At 36.7% G+C, this 17,122-nt stretch overlaps 1 protein-coding gene across 2 annotated transcripts; it reads right to left on the bottom strand.

Annotated features, from left to right (window-relative positions):
- Window positions 1-8,813: 8,813 nt before the first annotated feature.
- Window positions 8,814-16,972, bottom strand: LOC113048919 (V-type proton ATPase catalytic subunit A). Of its 2 annotated transcripts, none has more exons than XM_026210888.1 (15): window positions 16,819-16,972; window positions 16,151-16,249; window positions 15,877-16,005; window positions 15,252-15,466; window positions 14,226-14,363; window positions 13,862-14,013; window positions 12,780-12,942; window positions 12,439-12,547; window positions 12,157-12,279; window positions 11,466-11,580; window positions 11,231-11,294; window positions 10,919-11,122; window positions 10,700-10,794; window positions 10,389-10,560; window positions 8,814-9,622 (listed from the first exon to the last, which is right to left on the bottom strand). In XM_026210888.1, exons 2-15 carry the CDS (start codon window positions 16,230-16,232, stop codon window positions 9,530-9,532), a joined length of 1,854 nt encoding a protein of 617 aa, XP_026066673.1. In that variant the 5' UTR covers window positions 16,233-16,249; window positions 16,819-16,972; the 3' UTR covers window positions 8,814-9,529. The 2 variants fall into 2 exon arrangements, with proteins under 2 accessions (XP_026066673.1, XP_026066674.1); XM_026210889.1 differs by lacking the exon at window positions 16,819-16,972 and adding an exon at window positions 16,597-16,778.
- Between the last annotated feature and the right edge of the window lie 150 nt (window positions 16,973-17,122).

Genomic DNA, 17,122 nt, shown 5'->3' with positions numbered 1-17,122 from the left:
TGTGCCCATATTTATTTTTCTTTTATCACAATGAAATTGTAATGTGTGTGTGTGTTTTGTCAGACCACTGTAAAAGCGTAACTTAATCCTGTTTAGTCTCTTCCAGTCAATATTCCACATACAGTAATGTGTATGTTTGTACTTTTGAAATGGATATTTGGCATACAGAAGAGCAGCCTTCTGCATTTCAATTCAGTAATTGTCATCCAAACTGTTGCCATAGTTTACATCAGGTGATACTAACAGAGTGCACTGTTATATTGACAACATGACGAAGCATTTTGACTACTGTTTGAGAACAATCAGTGACACAAATACTTTTTCATTTTGATGGCACTGATATATGTATTGAAATAAATACTTTTGAGAGATGAACTAAAGATTTTTAATAAGTTACAGGCTTTTGCAGGTAATACATTGTGTGGTGCTGGTTGTAAGAATTGTTTTGAAAAATGCTCATACTTCTTTTGCAAATATTAAGGATGATCTGAGAAATGCACCAAAGCAATTTTTTAATCAAAACTGTAATAAAGATAAATTATGCATAATTGCATGCAAATAACCCTAATAAGCCTAACACTAACCTAACACTATAGTTATGTAACTAATAATACTCAGTACTTCAATGTTTTGTTAAACCTTCTAAGGGAGTCTGTTCTGGGTTTATTGGGGAAAGACTGAAATTGTAAAAAGCATTGTCTCTGTATAGTTAAATACATTTGCTTTTTGTAAAAATAAAAATACTTAACACATAGAGTACAGTGGGGAGAAAGACCCCTGTGATTAAAACCCCTTGGATGTCATTTTCTCCTAACACAAACATGGTATACAAAACCACTACAGCACTTATCCAAACATCTACAGAGCAAAAACAAAATTTCATAAATATATTATGATTTATTGTTACTATTTAGTCAGGTAGTATTGTGTTTACATTATAGTTTCAGATTATTAGGGCTCAAAACTAAATATAACTTTTTTACATAAACCAAGGAATATGGATGTGCATGACATCTCTGCTACTAACTTTCTAGAAACATCTGCATTTCACTTTAGCTTTTCTCCGGCAGACTCATAAATGCCCACACGATTCTTGCAAGTCAGCCATTAAAAGTTTTCTTCTGGTGGTTAGCAGGTGCTACAGGATGGGAAAGCCAGTGGTCTCTCATGGAGTTTTAATGGTGGCAGAGAGCGGACCTCCTGCAGTCCCCAATCCCATCCAAAAACAAAATACTAGGTTACTGCCAAGTCTTGACTAACGCTGAATACATGTCATCAGATCACTTACGGTGCTCATAACTCCCTTCACCCCAAACTTGGTTGTGTGAGTACTCAGCAGTTGGTGCCTTGATCTTTAGCAGCCATATTTGGAGGTCAGGGTCAAACTATAGTCACAGCAGAGATGATATGTGACCTCCTCACGATAGTTTAGGACAGGCGCGAATCCTTTCAATGTGACCACACCCTCTAAGATCATGTTTCTTGTAGGTCCTGTCCTGACCCAACAGGGGGACACAATGTTCCCTCATAAAACCAGTGCAGGTTCTTGCTACTGCAAAGCACACTAGGCACCTGTCAAAAGCAGATGACACTTGGACTACAGTTTCAAGAAGAGAAATGGATTAAATATACACTTAATAAAACAGACTCAAGCACAACCCCTGGCTTTAAATGAACTTGCTTTTACAATAAGTCTGTATATGTAGGACTTTTTTGCTAAATAATATGCATGTGTATAACTTTCAGTTCATTTAATGGTACAAACGCCAGTCCCGATTAGCAACACAAAGTGCCATTTGCAAGAGTGCAAGAGGCTTCAACAGCCACAGTTTACTGATAAATCAGTCTCTAAAATCCAACAGGTGCTCCTCTGTTATGACCTCATCGTTTGAGGCAAAACAAAACAAATTTTCCCAGTTGGTATGCAGGACCTCAGATGTGCTTTTGTGTGTGCTTGTGAGTTTCATCTGAGAATACAATTAATCACAAAAATTGTTTGCTTATACATTGAAATAAGAAAAAAGTTCTCAACCTTGACTCGAAGGCCACTACCCCATGCGCTTTTCAACAAAATCCTTCCACAGAGAAGGGAAAGTAATCAAGGTTTGTGAGTAAATGATGACAGAATGTTAAATTTTGGCTGAACTGTCCCTTTAAAGACAGCCATAATCAACTTAACAAAACATTAGTGTGTAAAAATATCTTGCAGCACACTGGCTCTGGAGTCTTATCTAGGTTCTGTCATGATAGTGCAGCTCTTACTGTAATGTCTTACAGTAATGCAGTTGGTATTGAGCTTCTCTGTGGTGAAGACTAAAAGTGAACCGGAATTAACTGGAGGAGTGTGTTAAAAGCCTGCATATAATTACCGCTCACACACACTCACATACGGCAGCCGACCTTTAGGCTTAATGCACTTGGTCTAATGCAGTCTGTCTGTCTAATGCATCTATGGGTGTAGCCTGTTGTCCTTCTTTGTCTGATGGAGATGATATAATGATCCGGAAACTCAGTTTATCCATAACCGTTATGCATTTTATGTCTGATAGAGAGCAAGGAAGAGAGACAAATTGCATGTGCCTATTTTTGCAGAGACTGCTGTATTTGCTCTAAACACACTCTGTAATAAAATCCTGAGCAAGCTGGAGAGTTTGAAAGAGGCACAGGCAAACAGAAAGATCAGGGCGTGACATGGGACCCTTTTATAATGATAAACTGTACAACAAATGTCTTTATAATTATATCCTTAAAATCGCATGATCCATATGCATGCAAATTCATAATGGCCTTCCTTACAGGGGTTTTGTAAGACATTTTTTTGACAAACAGACAGTTGCAAATCACTATAGTGTATTTTAACATAAACTCAATAAACATTCTTCCGCAGTAGAGTTGAGTTTTCATCTACTGCACATCTCAACACAACAGACCACATCCATTTGTCATCATGTAATCTCCCCCTAATAGACTTTGTAGACACTTTGTAGACTCTGGAGGGCTCACATTGCTCTTGCGGGAGATTTTAATCCAGAAATTAGAGAACTGTATAAATACCCTTTGACAGAAGCCACTTGATTTAGTTACGGCACATAATGGAGGGTGATTATGAACAATGACAAAATATAGGAAGATAAAAGACGTAGACTGACAGATGTTTAGATTAGATTTTATTTGTATTTTTATATTTATTGTAAATAACACAAGTAGGCCAAGAAGGACTAAAAATCTGTACTATGAACAATCATAGTTCATAGTTCAACACTTTATAAGTCTTTTGTCATATTATTTGAATGTTTTGTAATTTGTATGAAATGAATGAATACAATCTGTTTAGGACAATTAAAAAGTATTCAGATCACTTTTTTGAGAAAAACTCAAATGTAAAATCTAGTAGTAGGGTAAGTATTTCAATTATTAAAGTATTGTAACTGATTATATTCGATTACTTTTTTATTTATTTAAAAAAAAAAAATTAACACATTTTTCCAAATGTTAATCAACATTTAAAGCAGGCAGGGTCAACTTTACAGTATGTCAAGACTGGTTATTGTAAGACTTTCTCTAAGATCTTCTTCACTTGAATTAAGATCATAATTATTTTAATTATGACATAAATTAAAGCACAACCACCACAAAATCATACTTTAGCAGGTATGTATACTTTGAGATAATTCTGCGTAACTCTGATTTCATGATTCATTGCTACATCAATAGAAAGAAAAGTATAATAAAAATTACATAAATGAAGTTCCAAGTGCCCAACCTAAGGGAACACTAATCAATATAATGGTGAAAAAAAAAAAAAAATTAAATAAAAAAAACATTTTATTAAAATCAACATCAATTTATGAAGTCAGCTAATGTGATGATCTCTCAAATATTTCAGATGTATTGAAAATACAACATTCAATATTGGGAAACGAGTGAATCCAACTAGTGAAAGATAACTGCAGACATTGAGGGAATAAGTGAAAAGTCTATTAAGAATTGACCCACCTCAATAACTCTTTTTCTTTTCTTCTTCTTATGTTGTTGTTGCACATTATTAACATATTAGTGCACTGCTGCCTCTCACTGGTTTATATATGTCAATGTTTCCTTTGTGGCCACATTAATATTTAAGTAAATAATGCCTACAATATGCCTAAAATTGGACGAATAACTAATGTTAGCAAATAATTGTGTGGAAGGGATTTTCCATCTCATCTGTTTTTATACAGTCTATGATCTGAACCGTTCTGAACACATGCAAATGTTGCAAGGCAGAATCAATCAATTACAGAGAGCCTTCACTCACTTCTGACAGTGCATTTAAATAGAGCTGCGTTTCCCAATAGTAACCTATGATAAGAAAGCAAGAATGTTTTTGGAGAAGGCAGCCCAGAACAATGCAGAAAAAACATAGGCTATATGTTTGAGTTATTTCAAAATAAACCTATTGAAGTTGTACTCTAGTTTGTGCAATACATTTATTTAAATTTGAATGTTAAAAGTTCACATTGCTCATGTTCTATACTGTATTGTTCATAAATCATACACTCTACGAATAAAAATGTTGCATTTTATGCAACTAAGACTAGAGATTAACCAAAATTAAAATGATGGCCAATAAAATGAAAACAATGAAATGAAATTAGCATTATTAAAGTTTTACTACTTGAGCGATAGGTAACTGTAAAAGCAGTCTAAATAAATGTGAAATCTGAAGTATTTTGTTAGGGAGTCAATTACATTCATGTGAGACAATGAAGATGACAGAGATTCTAGCTTTTTCTCCAGATCTGCTCAGGTGTGATTGAAGAGTCTGTGGGCACTATAACTGGCATCCTGGGGCAGTTGGTGGCGTGGCAGCAGGGCTGGTGGCTCTGATACTGACTCGGTTCAAGGACAACGCAAGCGACAGCTTTGGAGCTTGGAGGAAATCAACACACATACACTCACTTCCAAGAACTGAACGCAGTGCTTGAGAGAATGACTTAACTAAACAGTGAGGCATATACCTCACCCCATATTCTGAGTCATATATGACTACATAGACAAATAGATCCGGTAACCCCACTCGAACAATTACTCACCCCATCAGATCTAACAGTGATTACAAATAGCAGCTGAGTTATGAACTGTCAAGGTTTTGTAAGCTTGCACTGATGCTGAGCATGCATTTCCTTTTTAAGAATAAATACATGAGCCATTTGAAAATGTCTGATTTCTGCATGCATGGTTGTTTTTATTTCATCCAGTCTGCTGTGTATTTATTTTTAACAGTTTTATATGATTTATATCGCTGATCCAACTTTCAGATCATTGCTCTGTCAATGTCAGTGGTGGACGAAGTACACAAATCAAGTACTTGAGTAAAAGTACAGATACATATGGTAAAATATTACTCCAGTAAAAGTAAAAGTACTCCTTTTTCAATTTTACTCAAGTGCAAGTACAAAAGTACTCGAGTTTTTATGTACTTAAGTAAAAAAGTACTGCAAGATAGATGTTTGCAATTTTATATAGGCTACTTAATTTAATTTTATATTAGCACATATTCTTTTTATAATCCTACTGCTCAAAATACCTTGGATTTTTTTCAAAATAACCACTATATGGAGTCAAGATATATTTTTGTTGTTGATATGGACTACGCTGATGAGAGTAATGTTCACTGTGAAGCTTACACTGTGATGTACCCGAGAGAAAACAGAGATGACCATCTGATTTTCACCAGTAAGAACAAAGTATTTTAAAGTTTGTTTGTTTTACAGAATATCAAAGTTACAGTAAAGACCAAAAGTTTGGACACACCTTCTCATACAAAGAGTTTTCTTTATTTTCATGACTATGAAAATTGTAGAGTCTCACTCAAGGCATCAAGTGCTATTTGAGCAAGAAGGAGAGTGATGACCTGGCCTCCACAGTCACCGGACATGAACCCAATCGAGATGGTTTAGGGGTGAGCTGGACCGCAGACTGAAGGCAAAAGAACCAACAAGTGCTACGCATCTCTCGGGGAACTCCTTCAAGACTGTTGGAAGACCATTTCAGGTGACTACCTCTTGAAGCTCATCGAGAGAATGCCAAGAGTGTGCAAAGCAGTAATCAAAGCAAAAGGTGGCTTTTTTGAAGAACCTGCAATATGACATATTTTCAGTTGTTTCACACTTTTTTGAAATGTATATAATTCCATATATAATCCACATGTGTTAATTCATAGTTTTGATGCCTTCAGTGTGAATCTACAATTTTCATAGTCATGAAAATAAAGAAAACTCTTTAAATGAGAAGGTGTGTCCAAACTTTTGGTCTGTACTGTATATATGACATGATAATAAGGCCTGAAGTTAGGAAGAACATTTTACAGAAAAATTTTTTAAAAAAAATGTAAATCAAGATAATGATTTTTTCCTTCTCAAATCTTGTCTGTGGTTTAAAAACACCCCTGGCCAAACGGGGTGCATCTCTTCCCACTGATAATTACTGTAGTTACCATGTTCTGAACATCACATCCTTTCTTTTCTAACCAGATGTAAACTATATTATATATATATATATATATATATATATATATATATATATATATATATATATATATATATATATATATATATATATATATATAGGTGGCTGAATAAAAATATTTGGACATTATTTATAAAAATTACATCAATTTAGCACCAACAAGCTTGTTAGCTAGACAGTTAGCATCAGCTAACAATATTTACTTATTTTCAGTACGATGAACATTCATGTCTGTCTACTCGTCTAGTTAATCCAAACAATATACATATGTATAACGTTACTGTCGATAAACAATATAAAAACAGACGTAACATAGGACATTTTAATAAAACTGTTAACATTACGGCAGCGGGGAATTTGAACGTGCACGAGTTATTGTACTTAATCTGTGTTATTTTATGGGTTTTTTGTTGTTGTTGTTTTTTTTTACCTAGAATTGATGTGTCTGCATCGTCTGCACTCGAGCATTTGATTTCAGTGGGCTTAAATAGATCACTCTTTACAACGGATTTAGTTTCCAAACAACTGACAGTTTTGACCTAAATATGATTTTCAGTTACAATAATTAATCCAAAATTTCGACATTAATAACTTACTTTTAGCAACGTCAGACGCACGCGCGCTCACAAGATCTCCCGGTTCTTACTTCTGGTGACTCGCACTAAGGTTCATTTGAATCAGTGAGTGGTCGACTCCAGAACAGCTGCAATCGGATCATTCTAATTCGTAAACGAATCGTTTGGTGTGATTCGCGATCCGATTTAAAAGTTTATTTTGAAAAGATTCAGTTCGTTCATGATGAATCAGACACCGCTTCTGCGTGTCGGAGCACGTGATATTATAGGGAGTAACGATATGTTTTATGAAATGTAGTGAAGTAAAAAGTACGATTTTATGCTTTGGAATGTAGTGAAGTAAAAGTAAAAGTTGCTCAAAATAAAACTACTCCAGTAAAGTACAGATACTTGAAAAATGTACTTAAGTACAGTAACGAAGTAAAGCTACTCCGTTACTGTCCACCACTGGTCAATGTTAAAAAACCATCCCATGCAAAATCATATTTGCACTTGCTTTTGCTTTTTATTGATTTTTATGCGTGCACATGTGTATTTTCAGCATATCAAATCTTTTAATAGTATCATACCAACATATGACAGATGTTACACTGATTTAAGTCCTTTGTATATCTCAAGTGGACCATGATGGACTGCTGGGTGGATAGAATGATTGCAGAAGCCATTATGAAGTTATATCAATCAGAAACAGAACTTGTCACTGAAAAAAATGATTCATTGATTTTACTAAATGTGTTTATGTTAAGTGGTTGCAATCAATTTATTTTAGCTACATTTAAATACATTTTCTGAAAGTTAATCAACTAAATTAGTTTATTTAAAAATAGCTAAAATAAATTGATTGCAAGCACTTACCATGAAAAAAAATTAGTAAATGAATCTCTTTTTTTTTTCAGCTTAACAGCACTCAACATTGAATACATTTCCTCTAAAGGGCTTGATCTCAACACTCATCCTGTGCTTCAGTATTCTATTTTGATTAAAGAACCTAATTGCAAAGTTTTTCATTTTCACCTAAACACCTTTTAAAAACCCAGCAGGGCCTTCGCTTCAGAAATAGTCGGTTGTGAACTGGTTTGTGATTGTGTGATTTCGTCCTTTGGGCTTAGGTTTGTTTACTGTGAAAATCACCATCTCTCTTTCTGACACAAATAAACCACTATTATTATTCAAAGTGTTTCTGCATGGTGACTTCCTGGTCTCATGAAATTACACGAGTAAGCACAGCTTGAAAAACATCCACAAGGCCAGGCCAGCACAAGCCTGTCTCTGAGGAAAGCAAAATAAATCAATAGTACAGGTGGATATGTAAAGATTTTCAAACTGGAAACATCTACAATACCATTTGAGAGTTAGGGTCAGTTATTAAAAAAAAATGTAATATTTATAATTATGCAGGTATATATATATATATATATATATATATATATATATATATATATATATATATAATTTATTTCAAGTAACATTCTCAGAAAGGTTAGTTGAGTACCAAATCAACATTTTTTTTTTTCCTGAAGAATCATGTGACACTGAAGACTGGAGTAAAAATTCAACCTTTTCCATCACAAGGAAAGCATATTTTATTATTTTTAATTTCAACATTTTGCAATTTTTTTTGTTTTACTTTTTGATCAAAAAAATGCAGCCTTGGTGAGCGTTAACACACACAAAAAACCCTAGAATGAAATAAATTAATCCATTTTTGTTATAAATCAGAGTCATTCAAACAGTTTCCAATAGTTTAATTCTTTGGAACTGAACACACAACACCACACACAATAAATGTAGTAATGTACCACTACAGAAGCCACAATACTCTACCCACACACCCATGAACACTCACTCACACACACACACACACTCACATGAACATAAGAAACGATTAAAGGAACATACATAGAGCAGAAGTCACATTAATAAGACAAAACAAGATTCAAATAAATAAGAGAAGCCTTGGTGATCCATTTCAGACTTCCATTGATCCCATTATTATATAACACATTTCTATTGGTCACAGAGAAAAAAAACTGAGATGGGAATAAACACTGTGCTCCCCTGCGCTCCTAACACATGCAGCGAGGACTCAAGGGAAAGCAGGTGGTGAGAAAAAGAGAAGATGAATGTTTGCCGTTTTCGTGCTTCAAGTGTGGGGTCTCAGCACAGAGAGATCACAGAGGCATTTGCTTAAGATGCTAAAATACGATCTTATAGTTCAAACACCAAGTAACCGTTGTAGTTATAGAGTGAGAACACACTCTTTTTACGTTTCTAAAGAGCGTGTTCAGATTAGCGATGGCTACTAGCTCTGACTTTCATTGGTCTCGTTCAGTTTCAGTGTATATTCAGACGAGAGGTACACATGCACAAGGGAGCACTGGGAAATGCACTGCACAGCACAGGGGAGGAGAGAGCTGGGACACGTGTGAGGTCAAAGGTTGCTTTTAGTCCTCAAGAGTGCGGAAAGAATTCTGCATGTCTTCCAGCAGTTGAGCGTAGTCAGCTTTGATCTTAGCTTCACCCTCTTTGACTGGATCCTGCCAAACACACAGACACATGCAGTTATGGAAAACTGCTCAATATTATTTAAAGAAAGGTTCAGTACACAGACACAAAAATTAAAAAGACAAATAGTTAAGAAGAGTTAATAAAATACACATGTGTATGTATGCTGGTAAATACACTATATAGTATTCTAATATTTATTAATCATTGAATTTATATTTTCAGGTTTTATGTTATTTTTACCGTATTTTTCGGACTATAAGTCGCACCTGAGTATAAGTCGCATCAGTCCAAAAATACGTCATTATGAGGAAAAAAACATAAGTCGCACTGGACTATTAGCCGCATTTATTTAGAACCAAGCACCAAGAGAAAACATTACCGTCTACAGCCATGAGAGGGCGCTCTTCAGTGTCTTCAGTGTAGACTACAGGAGCACTGAGCAGCATAGAGCACCCTCTGGTGGCTGGAGACGGTAGTGTTTTCTCTTGGTTCATTAATTTTGATAAATAAGTCGCACCTGACTATAAGTCGCAGGACCAGCCAAACTATGAAAAATAGTGCGACTTATAGTCCGGAAAATACGGTAGTCATTTTTATTTTTCTATTTAGCTTAAATTGTAATTTTTATTTTTATTTTAGTTATTTTGTAACTTATTTCATTTAGTTGCCAACACAGCACTCATTTTGAGTTACAAATTTCCATTTAAAATGTGTTTTATTTGATTTCTGCTTTTGCAACCTACTATAATCTTTACATCAACAAAAATCCCAAAATCAATATTTGAGCAGCTTTACCTTAAATTTCATGGAGCTGATGCGATAAAGAATTTCTCCCATGTGCTCCCGGATCTGGGCCCAGGTGATCTTGTTATCGCTCTGCGCTGTGGTCTCGACAGCATGCCGGGCCAGGTCATAAAAAGCTATCATATTGGACAGGATCCCCACTGTCTTATAGAACGGACAGAACCTGGAAGAGAGAGACAGGGAGATAATGTGAGAAATAATTAGCACAGACCGACAAACAGACACAAATAGAACAAGAAGACACCTAAAAAGAAGTCTGTGGGAAAGTCACATTCTTCATATTGCACAGATGATTAGTTAACCTGTCATAGGGAGTGTAACCGTTCTGCTGCAGGAAGTCATCTTTAATGAGTTTGGCCACCTCCAGAGTGATTTTATCCGTTTCAGCCAGGGAGGCCTGTGGGCAGCAAAACAAAATAAATGCATTCAGAATCAACAAGTATACAATAAATAAATCATCAATACAAATACATTACACACAAAAATCCAAAACAGTTTTAATAACACTGTTTGACAAACACCTTCCCAACGAGTTGCACAATCTCAGCCAGGTCCTCCTCCTCCTGCAGAATCTCTTTAGATTTGGTACGCAGCGGCACAAACTCTGGGAAGTGTTTGTCATAGTACTCATCCAGCGCTCGTGTATATTTACTGTAACTGATCAGCCAGTTAACAGAAGGGAAGTGTTTCCTCTGGGCAAGCTTCTTATCTAGACCCCAGAACACCTGAGAGCAGCAGTTCAAATGAGAGGAGAGACAATTATAGAAGATTCTATTAATGCTTCATTTAAAAGAGTTAAACGATTGCTTAAACAATTCACAGGAGTCACCCACCTGCACGATACCAAGAGTAGCAGAAGTCACAGGATCTGAGAAGTCACCACCAGGGGGAGACACACTGTAGAGAAATGAACAGAAACACCTGCAGTTAGAAACCACCACAAAAATTAAAATGTGTGTAATATTTTTAGAAACACGCATGGCATTCATAAAACAAGAAATCAGTGTTTGTACAAACTTGCATAGCGATTTACATATTTATTCTAAAACCCCACTTGAGTGTACTTACGCTCCCACAATGCTGACGCTGCCTTCTCTCTCTGGGTTCCCCAGGCACTTCACTCGACCTGCTCTCTCATAGAATGATGCCAGACGGGCTCCAAGGTATGCGGGATACCCACTGTCTGAAAAAGGAAAACAAGAACGTTTGATTATCCAATATAAGAACGTTACAAGGCTTCACAATTTAGTCAAAACACCAAGTTGTGAATGTGGTGACAACTCATTGGAATTGCAGTTATTAAAAATGTTGCATCTCATTTTGCATCAGTTTGGATAGGTGTTAAAAAAAACTGCATTGCAACCACAACTACAGTGTATATGACAACATACAAGCAAGTTTGAGATGTGTTTTACACACATTATACTGTCAATACAAAGCCTAACTTTAAAGTATGCAGTACATACATAGTTTTTTTTAGTAGCTTAGTAGTAGCCTATAGTGATTTAGCAATCACATAAGTTTAGGGTCATTAAGGTTTCTCATCATGGCTGTTGATTACAATTACTATTTAAAATGCTATTTATTCCTGAGAAGCAACGCTGGATTTTCAGCAGCTCTCTAGTCTTCTCTAATCACATGATCCTTCAGAAGTTATTTGCTGATCACAAAACATCTCTTGTTATTATCAATGTTGAAAACAGTTGTGTTGCTTAATATTTTTGTGATTCTTGGATAAAAAAAGAAAGAAAGTAAATACCAGCAGGCATCTCAGCCAATCGTCCAGAGATCTCCCTAAGAGCCTCAGCCCAGCGAGAGGTGGAGTCAGCCATCATGCTGACGTTATAGCCCATGTCTCTGAAGTACTCAGACAATGTGATTCCTGTTCACACACAAGGCATGTTAAGAAGATAAATGCATCCACATACATGCACATAGATTTTCTCTTGCAGGTTTTGTTTAATTTAATTTGCTATTAATAATCGTCTCATAAAACTTGATTCATTACAGCAAATTGTATGTATACAGCTCTTGAGTTTACCGGTGTAGATGGAGGCTTCTCTGGCAGCCACAGGCATGTTTGAGGTGTTGGCCACCAGTGCTGTTCTCTTCATAATGCTCTCCACCTTGCCGTCCACCTCCATCGTTAGCTATGAACAAAATTACAGTCAATCATCTAAACCAGGTTCATTTAAACCACATGACAGGGTCAATTAATCTTCATCGGTTAAGAATTTTTAAATCGCATTCACAGACATTGTATTAATCAAGTGACTTAATCCTGGAACTTGTGATTATTGTAAGGTTATTCGAAGACTGAATAGAAAACTTATTTGACAAGGTGACCAGGAATAGCATCATTAAACCCAGTGCCATACCAACCTCTGGAAAGTCTCTTAATACTTCAGACATCTCGTTTCCACGCTCTCCACAGCCCACGTAAACGATGACATCACTGTTGGAGTACTTGGACAGAGACTGAGAGATCACAGTTTTACCACAGCCGAAGGCTCCGGGGATTGCTGTGGTTCCTCCTTGGACACAACTGCAAAATGGCAGAAATCATGAGGATTTTGCTCAAAATGTATACCGTATTTTCCGGACTATAAGTCGCACTTTTTTTCGTAATTTGGCTGGTCCTGCGACTTATAGTCAGGTGCGACTTACTTATCAAAATTAATTTGACATGAACCAAAAGAAAACATTACCGTACACAGCCACCAGAGGGCGCTCTATGCTGCTCTGTGCTCCTGTAGTCTACACTGAAGACATAGAGCGCCCTCTCGTGGCTGGAGATGGTAATGTTTTCTCTTAGTTCTTGGTTCTAAATAAATGCCACTTATAGTCCAGGGTGACTTATGTATATTTTTTTCCTCATCATGACGTATTTTTGGACTGATGCGACTTATACTCAGGTGCGACTTATAGTCCGAAAAATACGGTAATCACAATTATTAATAATCAACAGTACAATTTTGAGAAATCACTTTCTACATTTTATCAAAATTCCTGCACTTCCAAATAAGACAAAATCCAGTCAAAGTCAACTAATATGCATGATTTAACTAGTGTCATTCCTGATTTATTATATTTATGACAGTTCATGAATAAGAAGGCATGCTTGCAGTTTTAACAGCAGCAAATAGGGCAAGCAGCTTCAGTAAAAAACACTGATTGGCTGTGGTTTATTTTCATCTGAGAAACTCCAACATATCTGCTCTTTTTCTGCAGTGCAAAGAGAGCATGTACACATAGTAGCCAGGTTGGGAAGTTTAAATAAAACTATGGGCAGAAACAAAAACTATGATTGGGGATCTGGCAACCCTAAGCATGAAATCTTGTGGGGGTTTGTTACCATTGCATCAAAATTGACATTTTCAGGATAAATAACCAGTGGGCCAAGACTGAAGACAAGTCTGTTTAATTAAGGGAGAAATGAGAATCAAGAAAAGTTTAAGACTCACGGAAAGAGGGCGTCCAGTACTCGTTGTCCAGTCAGAAGGGGGTGATTTGCAGGAAGCTTCTCAGTAACAGGCCTCACCTGTCGCACAGGCCACACCTGAACCATAGTGAACTTCTCCTTTACGCCTTCAAACTCCAGTTCCAGCACCACATCCTGACACACACATGAAAAGGGAAGTTCCAGTTATTAGTAATCCTGGATTTCTTCCTCATCTTACCTAAACATCTTGGGGAGTTTTTCCATCCAACTGTTCCTTTCATTACGTACTATACAAATCAATTTAAATTGACCTGAACTACCCTTGCGTGCTTGTCTATAAAAGTGTGGTAGTATTTCAGGACATGTGAGGATAACTGTGAACTCACTGAGACGTCATAATTTCCTGGCGGAGCGAGGTAGGTGACTGTTCCCCTGCTCCGAGGGGGCAGCATGATCTTGTGTTTGATGAGAGAGTTCTCATACACCAATCCATAGATATCACCTCCTGTAACGTGACTTCCAACCTGAAAAAACAACCAGTGCATAATTTCAATATAGTATACAAATACTGTATATATACAGACAAGAGTACACATAAGTCATGCGCACTCACATCGAGGGGGAATGTGGCAGATAAGATTTATGAACCAGATTTTATATGTCCTAAAAGATTAAAATACTTTTTCTTTACATATGATAATTCCTACAATTATTTAGTGCCTCTAAGATGTTGCCTTTTGGTCAATTTCATCATTTAAAAAAGTTTTGTGCAGAGTTTTTGCATGCTGGTGGTTGAGGGAATACATCCAAAGTTTAAAAAATATTAATTTGTATTGCATTTATCTCATGTGTATCTCATTTAAATATCAGTTTTGTGAAAATGACAAATGCTAGAGAATACATGTTGCAGGTCTGGCACATGAAGGACTACAGAAACGACAGCTGACAAATGGTTTACACAATCTGCTTCTATGTGCAGTGATGAAGTGCAGTTTAGCCTTGCCGTGCACAGTGCTAATGGTTAAAACTTATTTGTTTCTAAGAGTTGCAAAAAACTTACAATATTCTTTAAATTTTAGAATAGCAAAGGTAAAGGCACACACATGTATGTTCTTGCATTGTATCATAATTCAGAAGTATATAATTGGGTTTGACATTTCAGTAATTATTACAGTGAACGTAAAAAAATTACTGGCAGTTGAGTTGATCTGCAATTTTGCTTAGTTTATTATAAAACTGCATATTATATCAGAATTTGAACTCTGCCCCATGCATACTACTATATTACTCCACTAGCCTTACATGACTCACAGTGCTAGGAAAAAGTGTCAGAACTGTCCATGGTGGCAAATCCAAAAAACTAGGTGCATGACACCACTGCATACAAAGATAGACACACATGTAATTCTTACCCTCAGGTTCTGAAAAGGAGAGAATTCCCACTTGAGGTCCCTGTTAAGAGCTCCTATGTTAACCCCTCTGGGGATGTAGATGCTCTGTGTGAGGTCATTGATGTCTTTGAGGGGACGCTGAATACCATCAAAGATGGAGCCCATGATTCCGGGCCCCAGCTCCACAGAGAGTGGCTTTCCAGTGCGGAGCACGGGGTCTCCAACAGAAACTCCAGCTGTGAATAGCTCAGGAAAAAATATAGACAGATACTAATACAACACAAAAATACACTTTGGCAACACCATGATGAACCATGAAAAATAAAAACAAAATAAGGTTTTCAAGAGCCATTTTCATGAAGTTATTTTAAACTTTTGGATTAAAAGTTTGGATTAACTTTATTAAAACCTTTTCAAGTATTGTAAACTAAGTAAGGGCTGGAATACAATACACAACTTTTAAAATCTAAATATATTGAAAACGGTAAGCATCATACAGTTTACCACTCAAATCTGCAGACTATCCCAGACTTTCAGCAACTAGCATCAACTTGTTCGGGCAATAAATCAGGGGAAAATCTGGCCAAAAACTGGGTAGTGTGTTCGTCCAGCCTTATGTAAACCACTCTTGAATGGTAAAGGATACAGGTCTCCTCGTACACCTGGATGGTTGCCATATCTCCCTCCAATCGGATAATTTCTCCCACCAGCTCACTGTGGCCCACACGCACCAGTTCATACATAGCTGCACCTGCCATGCTAGAGGCCGTCACCACTGTAATGAACAGACACACAGACTGTAACCTGTCCATCTCATGAACCACATCTGTCAGTCAAAATAAACTGCTTACGGGAGGAATGTTGTGCTGCTGGATGTTCAATTCTGTAACAGAGACTTTAGAACATGCTTTTATTTTTACCTGGGCCTGAAACTCCATGCACATATCCGAACTGACTCTCACGTTCCTCATCTCGGATCTTAGGCAGCTTGGAAAAATCCATTCTCTGTGTTAGCAATCCTGAAAGAGGAAGCGTGAAACAGTTCATTAATTCAAATTGCACCAATATCTTTCAGTGTTTCGAGACACATGCCAAACCTTTTCAACATTACAAGGCGTTTCAGTTTTCACAACTTCAATAGAATCTCAAGGTCTACTGTTTTGTTCCAGTTCTAATCAATATACTCGAAAGCAAATGCGCGTTTCTATCACATTTCAATTACTGATGACAAATTTAAAGACTTTCTCGATGACAACTATAATACTAACACAACCACTACGGTCGGCCAGTATCCATTCAGATACAAACTATTCCCACTGCGTATCAAATTAAAAGGATATTAATTTGGCTACTGTAATTAACGTACCACAGATAAAATAAAGAAATATATAAATAAACGCCTTCACACGACCAAAACTACTGAATTACGAGATCTAGCAGGCTGTCGTAAGGAACCACTGTATGGCAGGTGACAGATGGCTACTAGCAAAGCCTGATCAGCAACTGAGGAGATGTCGTAACGTTAGAAAATGAAATAGGACCAAACTGCCCGGTTTGATATTAAAAACAAACAAACGATGAGTCTTACTGTATTAGCATGAAATTAACGACAATCCTCGGAATACCCTAACAAGCAGTGGAGCGAGGAAAAAAAATGTCACGACACTGGTCAGCTGATTTGCCAGGATTAAGGAAGTCCGTGTACACAGTGCAAAAACAAAGTGCGCCATTATGGCTCCCCCAGAGGACATTCTGCGTGGGAATGATCCAAAATGGCGCACATCGAACCACAGTTTCTCCATTTCCTGTGTTCATCGTATGAACACAAGGACGTTACTGCAAGCAGCCAGCCACGCATCGTAACTATTAATATTTACAAAGTCTGAGCACAG

Source organism: Carassius auratus, chromosome 30 (assembly GCF_003368295.1).
Source record: "Carassius auratus strain Wakin chromosome 30, ASM336829v1, whole genome shotgun sequence".
NCBI classification, from domain to species: Eukaryota; Metazoa; Chordata; class Actinopteri; order Cypriniformes; family Cyprinidae; genus Carassius; species Carassius auratus.
The sequence above is the reverse complement of the archived record's forward strand: the minus strand, read 5'-3'. Positions and strand labels throughout refer to the sequence as shown.

Excerpts from the sequence above, each read along its gene's own strand:
- LOC113048919 (XM_026210888.1), bottom strand. The coding sequence starts at position 16,232 with ATGGATTTTTCCAAGCTGCCTAAGATCCGAGATGAGGAACGTGAGAGT. Across the intron at positions 12,548-12,779 it reads TATTAAGAGACTTTCCAGAG|CTAACGATGGAGGTGGACGG; the intron begins GTTGGTATGGCA and ends TTTTGTTCATAG. Across the intron at positions 11,581-12,156 it reads ATTGGCTGAGATGCCTGCTG|ACAGTGGGTATCCCGCATAC; the intron begins GTATTTACTTTC and ends TTCCTTTTTCAG.